The following is an 8,392-nucleotide window of genomic DNA, read 5'->3' on the forward strand; positions in this document are numbered from 1 at the left end:
TTATAATGCTATAACTTATTGAAAAGTGTATTGATCAATATAATTTTTTTATGGGAAATACTATTTTTTAATAATCCCTTTTTCATTCGACATACTTTATCTTAATCAGGATATTAATAAGGAACTAGCAGTTTATGAAGCTTTTGGAATAATCCATCAATTTTTTAAAATTAAACAGTGTCTAAAGATTTGCATCGAAGCGTTTTTTTTTTATAGTGATTTTAATCACTGTCAGATATCATTATACTTGATCCATCTATACCACGTCACCACTGTGCCGCGACCCCCCTGTGCTGGGTTTTTTTAATTTACGCACATTATTTTCATTGTCAACCAACACTTTAATTTATAGATTAATAAGTTTGTTAAGGTTATAACAGTAAAAGTCCCGTCCCCGAAATATTGTCCCCTATTGAAAAGTGTCTGTTAGGGATGTCTCACTATATTTATATATTTTTGTAAAAAGTTCCCAATTTTAATTAAATTTTTTTACCTATATGAATAAATTTGTTTTTAGGCGTTTCTCGCTCTCTCTTATAAATTATTTTTATCCATAGTTAGGTAAGATTTATTTTATTATTATTTTGTTTTTACTTACTGTACAACATAATCATTTTAATACATTGAGTATATAGTAAGTATGCAGTGCAGGTTGAGCTCGTACTTGATTATAAGGTATATATCGCCTATGTTCCTCTCTATGTATTGAAATACATATAATTCAATGAGTATTTGTTATAAAAGTACTGATCTGTCATTATTTTCTTTTGAAAGAAAAGGATGGATATATCAATCAATTTTGTATCTTAAAAAAAAATAATAAATAAAAAATAAACATTTTTTTTTAAATAATGAAAATTATTTATTATAAATAATTTTTAAGTTCTTAATGAGTTATAAGATTTTAAATACGTAGAGTGAGTATTGAACGTGAGCAGAATATATGTGTAATAATAATGGTGTATATAATACACCATTACTAGGTGCAGTCATTTACACAATAAAATCATTTAATGTATTAAAATGTATGTGATATGATAATTAATTGTCCTAAAATTGTATCCACCCAGCAATTTTTTTGTAATAAGTATTAAAAATAGCTATTTTAAGATTTCAAAAAAATTAAATTAATTTTTTTTAATTCACTTTGTTTCATCTAAGTGCATATTATTAGATTTCTTTATTTTTTTTCTTAAATCCACTTATGGTCCGGGTGTTGTTCTTTTTATGATCAAGACCCACGCCTAAATGGTTGGCGACCCGATTTCCTTTTGCAAGGGAGCCATGAGGGTGGCGACTCCACAATCCGTTGCGTAGCCCAAGTCGTCACCTCTCAACTTCTAAAAGTAAATATATTTTAAGTAAAAATAACTTAACCACTGGTTAATACATATTGTATAATTTTCACACAATAATAATTTTTTTTTATTAACATTTACTATAATCAAAAAAATATAGAATGTATTAGTTTTTAAATTAGTTCTAAAATCATGTTTTATTAACCTATATTTTTGTATTAAATTATATTGAAAAAATTTTTTTCCGCAGCATAAACTCGCCAATAATGAATTAACAAAAAAGAATTTAGATTACGAAAATACTTTAAAAATACAGCAAGGTGATTATATAAGTATATATATTGTAATTAACTTACTTTATTTAATTTTACACCTGTTTAAGCAAAGTCGCATGATATTCTTTGTAAATAACATGAAATATACTGTGACTTAATCTGGACTTATTTACCTGTATAAAATATATAAGTGAGTAACTTATGAACTCCATTTATTTATTTTTTGGATGGAGTTCACGTAATGGGGTATAAATTAATTTTGGGCTTATATATTACTATTGTATTAAATTGAACATTAGAAACATTGGTAACAATATCATGTCCATATGGCCATTGATTATTGAGTAATTATCAAAAGCAGATACATATCAACATACATTTTTGTTTATAAAGCATTACATTTTTTTATATTATAACATTTATAATTCAAATCTCTAAGAAAAATATAATTTATGATGCATTGTCATGTGTGGTCTTAATTGATTTTTTAACTATGTTAGAAACATCGTCATCACGTTTTAAAAATAAATAAATCTTATTCCTTTTATTAAATATTTTGGTAAGAAAAAATATTAATTAAAAAATAAAACACTTATGGATTTAAGACATTTTTGAAAAAATTAATTTATCTTATTTTTCCTAAACTTTCAATTGCATTAACGCTAATGTTAAATTACATTAAAAAGAGGTATTTATCAAATTATTATCATTTGTAATTCTATTTTCTATAAAAATTTTTAAGTTAAACTTTGTTAAGTCATTTAATATCTTTAACATACTTTAATTATTATCTTTTTTTTTTGAGAAGTTAATTTTTTTGTTTGAATTATTTTTCTAGATCAAATATCAAAAATTGAAGAAACGATCAAAGAAAAAGTCTATAGTGTTCTAGAAAGTGATTTTCTATGTCCAATTTGTAATGAATTAATGGTTAAGGTATTATTTTTACATTTAAATCCACTAATAGCGTAAATATATAACATGTCATCATGTTAAAAGTTCTTAGCAAATTTATTATGTTACTTTGGTTAAAAAATGCATTATGGAATACTTTTTAATCAATTTTATGATTGTTAAATATTATAAAGTGATATTAGAGATTTAAAAACTTTTTGAACTTTCTAATCCTAGAGTTGTAAATAAAATTTCTGAAAAGTAAAGCTAAAATATTTTAACTAAAAAAATCATATTTGATAAAAATTTCTTTTTTATTAGTTGAAAAAGTAAATAAATGTGTTTTAAAATCAATTATAAAATTCATATAGTAAAATCTAGTAAAGTAATTTAAAATGCTTTTCTTTAGGTAAATATACATACTTTTATTTTGAACGAATAATTAATATGATTTCTAAACATATGAAGACACAAATTTTCAATTTAAAATAAAATTTGCTCTATCTTTTAAGATAAAAAACGATTTTCAATTACTTCATTTACTTACATTTACATTACTTTACCATGAAGTGTGACATTTTAAAGTAAATTTGTTTATGAAAATAAAATGCAATTTAAGTAAAATGAAAAATATTACTATGTCATTGATATATATTATTATTTTATAATTTAGTAACTATTTTATCCAAAATTTAAATGAGTTTTTAAATTTTGTTTTTGATTAATTAGCTTCTAAGAGACTGAAAAATAAATCACATACTTCATAATTATACCAACAAAATTATTTTATTTTAGAATTTGGGTTTGAAGTTTAAATAAAACATATTTTATCTCAAAATGTTAGTTCAAGAAAACTTGAATTTTACGCATTCATAAATTAGATTAAAAAAATGATTTTAAATATCTCATTATCATTGGGAAATAAATAAAATGTAGTCATAAATTGTGAAAATGAATATTTTATATAAAATTTAATATGTAAATTTGTTTTTTTTTTAGGCGTGTACAATTAATTGCAGCCATACATTTTGTGAAGTTTGTTTAAATACTTGTTTGGCAAAAAGGCCTGTGTGTCCTTTGTCTAACTTTAGTTAGAACCAAAACTATTTGTCAAGCTCTGGATAACTTTATTACTAATATTTGTAATCTTCTTGGGAATGAAATAAAAGAACATCGGGAAAAAGTGCAACAAGAAAGTAAGTATATTTGAACATTTATTAACTTATATTTATTGTTATAACTATTTTTAGAATTGAAAGTTAATGTCCCACGACTAAAGTATCCGCTACAAATTGCTAGAAGAGGTGGTAGAAGAAGATTAAGATAATTAACCTTATTGTTAAAAATAAAATATTTACTATACATTATCTCACCTATTGTATTTTAAATTTTAATTAAAAGATATTTGATACCAAGCAAAATGATAGGTACTTTTTTAACAACTATGAGCACATATTATAATAATAACATATTATTTAATGTTTGTTAACACAAAAATAAATAAGCATAAGTATTTTAATTATATTTTACATGAACTCTATTAAATAATAAAATAAAACCTTGGGAGCTAGAGCTATTGGTTGGCACATAAGAATTTTGTTCGCCACCCGGTTCCTACTAAAGCGGTTAGCCCATATAACTAATAATAAAAAATAACAATAAATTTCAATGATAGATTTCTAACAATAAAAAAAAAGAAAGATTACCATTCATCTAATTAATATGTTTTTTTCTGTATGATATGATTATTGGGAGCAAGTTAACGGAAAAAATGCAACCCCATCGTACACAGTAAACCCTTTTTTTTTTTTACTACCGCCTGCATGATTGTGGGCCGACCTGGAACTGCCGTTAGGCATTACTTCAGGGTGGCCCACGCCGTCTATAAATCACACCACTACGTTGTGAATCAGCTCTTGATTAACTTCGGGCTGATTCCTCGTCGGCGCCAGTTGGACACGTTGATGTTCCGGAGCTGCAGCCGGACCTCCGCGCGAAGCGGTTGACCGGTGCTTTTCCGGAGCTCGTGTCCGTTGGCGCGTTCGACGGCCAGCAGGTCCGCGGGCGGCAGAAAAGCCAGGACCCTTGCCGCTACTCCGGAGACGGTGCGATAGGCACACAAGGTCCGGATGGCTCCAACGGGTACTTCAACCTACAAAACTGTTTGCGTACATAAAAAAACAATAATATACAGTAAATTTATTATTATTATTATGCGTAAAATGTTCACCAAATCGTTTCCACTGGCACCCTCACCGACATTTCCTCCGAACAGTCTAGCATCGCCAACATCAATGTCCACCACGCGAACAATTTCAATCTACACGGTGACAACTTCTATTGTTACAATTCAGCATAACACGGCTACGGAACCTGACGTCTTGTGTACGCGATACTTACAACGTATAAATACATACGCGTTGTAAAAAATATTTGAAAAAGTGAACGAATTAATACCGTCTCACATTCCGTAACCGTTACTATGATTCTTAATGAAATTAATTATAAAAATGTATTACGTCGGCCTCAATATGTTGTTCCGTGACATTGACCTTAAAGGGAAAAGCAAAATCATCGAAGACAATTGTAGCGATTACTGTTAACTATTATGATTATTAATTACTATACACGGTATGGAGTTCCGGTTGAGCACCCTGCGCACAGTACTGCTACCAACAAACTTAAGCCAATCAAATGTCCATCAGACTAAAGGATACGTCGAATCGAAAACAATTAATTAACGTGTACATACTTGCGTAAACTGACACCGTCGCTTCGATGCAAATCTTTAGATAGTGTTTAATTTAAAAAAAATGGTGGATTATTCCAAAAGCTACATGATCTGCTAGTTCCTTATTAATATCCTAATTAAGATAAAGTATGTCCAATGAAAAAGGAATTATTAAAAAATATTATAAAGTTAAAAATGTAAAAAATAAAATCGAGAATTTTCACACAATAATAGCATTCGGTAACCATTTACACCGTGAAGACAAAATGAAGTCCGAATTTTTTTTTTTGCATAATAAAGTACATTACATTAGCTTTAATTTAAGATATATATAAAAGTGTCAGACTTTCCGGAACATTTTTAAAAGTCAAGTTGAAAAATTAATTTTTTGTCAAAAAGTTGTCATTTTAAATACCCTCTTGTGGGTAAGTAAAGGGTCAGATATAAAAAAAAATATACCAAATGAAAGGTAATGATATCATGCATCTATATAAAAAAATATTATATTGATATATTCATTTTTAAAAAAGTTATGGAATTTTTAAGTAAAAAATTAGCACAGTGGGGTGGTGGCACAGTGGGGTCGTGGCATAGTTGGGTCCAGTATAGACGATATCTGACAGTTATTAAAATCACTATCATAAAAAACGCTGCAATGCAAATCTGTAGATAGTGTTTAATTAAAAAAAAAATTTTTTTACTAATTTTAAAACTATTTTAAATCCCCCCAGTGAGCAGAATAAGTGTTAGATTTTCAAATATCTAAGGTTTCAATAAAAAAAAATATTATTTTTATTTATTCATTTTTGAAAAAGTTATGGCAGTTTTAAGCACAAAAAACATCACGATAAAAGGTAATTTTTATCGCAAACATTACATTTTTTTTTAATTTTCGACAGCCATTTGCACATAGAAGATAAGATGTTGGGACAATTTTTTTTTTTCATTTTATAGTACATAAAATAAGCTTTAATTTGATATATGTTTAAAGGACGCAGTATTTCCGGAACATTTTCAAAAATTAAGTTGAAAAAGTTAGTTTTTGTAAAAAAGTTGCAATTTTAAATCCCCCCCATGAGCAGGTTCAGGGTTAAATTTTCAAAAAAATGATATAAAATGAAAGGTAAATATCTAAGGTTTTAGTATAAAAAAAAATTATGTAGATTTGTTGATTTTTCAAAAAGTTATGGAAGTTTTAAGAAAAAAAAGTGAAAAAAATGACAAAATTTATCGATTTTTAAATTTGTAATTTTTTTGGATATTTCCCCCATTTGCGGGGAACGAGGGAAAATTTTTAAATTTTTAAGGGTAATGTCTTCAACTAGATACAATTTGTGATNTAATTTTTAAGGGTAATGTCTTCAACTAGATACAATTTGTGATCTTTTGACATATTGTTAAAAGAAATCGGTCCAGTAAGAGCTGAGAAAAAGTAGTGACAGACACAAAAAAATAAATAAATAAACACATCATGGTAAAATTAATACCTTCTCAGCTTCGCATCGAAGCTAAAACAAAGTTTCAAATAAAATGTTATGTTGGACTTTGTTGACATAAAACTTGTTATTATGTTTTTAATATGTCATTTAATTTGTTATTAGTATAATTTTTACATTGTTTATTTGCCTCTAATAGTTCAGAAAATCAGCACCTACACCAAAGAAGACCTAAACAATTTTTATTGTAAGTTGTATTTTGATTTGTAAAAAAGTAATCATATAAATCTTGAATGATGAGTCAGTTGTTAATTACAATAATTTATTTAATAATAAAATAAATAGTAAAAAATTTTATTACCAATTAGTTAATAGTATCAGTGTACTTTTCATAAAAGAAAATATTTTGTCAAGATTTTTGGTTAATTGTATTAATACCTTGTAACCATCTCATAGTATGTTTAATTTATTTAGTTCTTCAGCAAAAGTCATTAAAAATACAACAACAACTAGCAACCAATTACTATACGTACAACTAATTACAGTAAAAAATTGTCGTACCCTAATTCGAACATTCCATTCATTAACAATTCTACCGTTTCTTTTCGCAATCATATCGGTTAACTTAAATGATCGACCATTATCAATTATACCACAGTCGGGATTAATAACTACTAGATTTTGTCAATAAGGATTTCTCAGTAAACAATCCATGTCGTCGATACGTCAAGCTGACAGTGGTGTTATATTACGTTGAATAATGCAAAGCAAAAAAAAGTAGAAAAAATATCTTAAACACATTTTTATCAAAAATGATTTATAAATTTTCGAAAATACAAAATATTGAATTTTAAAACTTAAAATTTTAATGATTTATTAATGATGGGGCCAGGGGCACTAAATATTATAGTGCTTACCCGAACCGGCTAATTGCACCAATACCGATCAGGCTGCATAGTGTAATGTATGTAAATAGAATCACTGGAGGTGGGAGGGTTCGCCTGCGCAGCAACCAGTGATCTATGTAATGAGAGATGTGTTAGTGTGTATATATGTAAGTGTGTACTATTAAACAAAATAAATAAATAATTTTAAAACTTTATAATAATCAACAATAACAATAATTAATTTAAATTACAACTGTAATAATAATAATTCATAAACCTAAATTTACATAAAATTAGACAATAATTATAAACTAATAATGGTAACTAATTGTTAACTTGATCACTTATAATGACAGGACTTTGAATAGTAAAAGAGACAATAATTTAAATTCCCCACAATAGAATTTAACAATTAGCCCTTCTGACTAATTAACTAAATAATATTTACAAGCTCTTATAGCTGTTGCATGCTGACCTTACGCCAACGATTAAGGAGGAATAATAAATTAAGTATGATACAAATTACACACAAACTTAAACTGCTCAATAAATCACTATCAAATAAAACTTCAATAATCTTAATAAATGGTACTCACTAATAATTGTAATTGGCCAGCCAATGCTAAAACTCAGACACAAATTACATTNATGCTAAAACTAAGACACAAATTACATTTACACACAATTACTACAACACACAATTTTTTCTGAACACTTAGAAATGAATTGCAATGCAAGTTTCACAAATAAGTATAAAATATCACAGGAGACTAGAATGAATGAACAATGCAAGCCCTGGTGGGCACTATGAAACAACAATTGACGAATTTATAATCCAACAAAAAAAGAACATATTTGAATATTCAACACT

General features: G+C 26.9%; 1 protein-coding gene and 1 long non-coding RNA gene across 10 annotated transcripts in view; one reads left to right on the forward strand and one right to left on the reverse strand.

Moving 5' to 3' along the window:
* Window positions 1-4,071, forward strand: part of LOC126905370 (E3 ubiquitin-protein ligase RNF8-like) — a 16,473-nt gene extending 12,402 nt beyond the window's left edge. The window contains exons 4-7 of one of the 2 annotated variants that reach the window (XR_007703969.1): window positions 1,549-1,618; window positions 2,412-2,509; window positions 3,467-3,663; window positions 3,718-4,071. Coding sequence is in view for 1 of the 2 variants with exons in the window: in XM_050685010.1 (XP_050540967.1) it covers window positions 1,549-1,618; window positions 2,412-2,509; window positions 3,467-3,562 (264 nt within the window). In the remaining variant the exon portion in view is untranslated. Of the gene's footprint in view, window positions 1-1,548; window positions 1,619-2,411; window positions 2,510-3,466 lie in introns of both variants that reach the window. The other variant, XM_050685010.1, reaches the window with a different exon arrangement.
* LOC126905375 (uncharacterized) overlaps window positions 1-6,529 on the reverse strand; it is a 24,459-nt gene extending 17,930 nt beyond the window's left edge. For 3 of the 8 annotated variants that reach the window (XR_007703977.1, XR_007703981.1, XR_007703982.1), the window contains exons 1-5: window positions 4,698-6,529; window positions 4,027-4,627; window positions 1,655-1,746; window positions 1,147-1,340; window positions 599-805 (exon numbers count right to left, since the gene is read on the reverse strand). This is a non-coding gene — a long non-coding RNA (uncharacterized LOC126905375). The remainder of the gene's footprint in view (window positions 1-598; window positions 806-1,146; window positions 1,341-1,654; window positions 1,747-4,026; window positions 4,628-4,697) is intronic. The other 5 variants (XR_007703984.1, XR_007703983.1, XR_007703978.1 and 2 more) reach the window with 5 other exon arrangements.
* Window positions 6,530-8,392: the final 1,863 nt, after the last annotated feature.

Source organism: Daktulosphaira vitifoliae, unplaced genomic scaffold (genome assembly GCF_025091365.1).
Source record: "Daktulosphaira vitifoliae isolate Bord-2020 unplaced genomic scaffold, ASM2509136v1 Scaffold_4, whole genome shotgun sequence".
NCBI lineage: Eukaryota > Metazoa > Arthropoda > Insecta > Hemiptera > Phylloxeridae > Daktulosphaira > Daktulosphaira vitifoliae.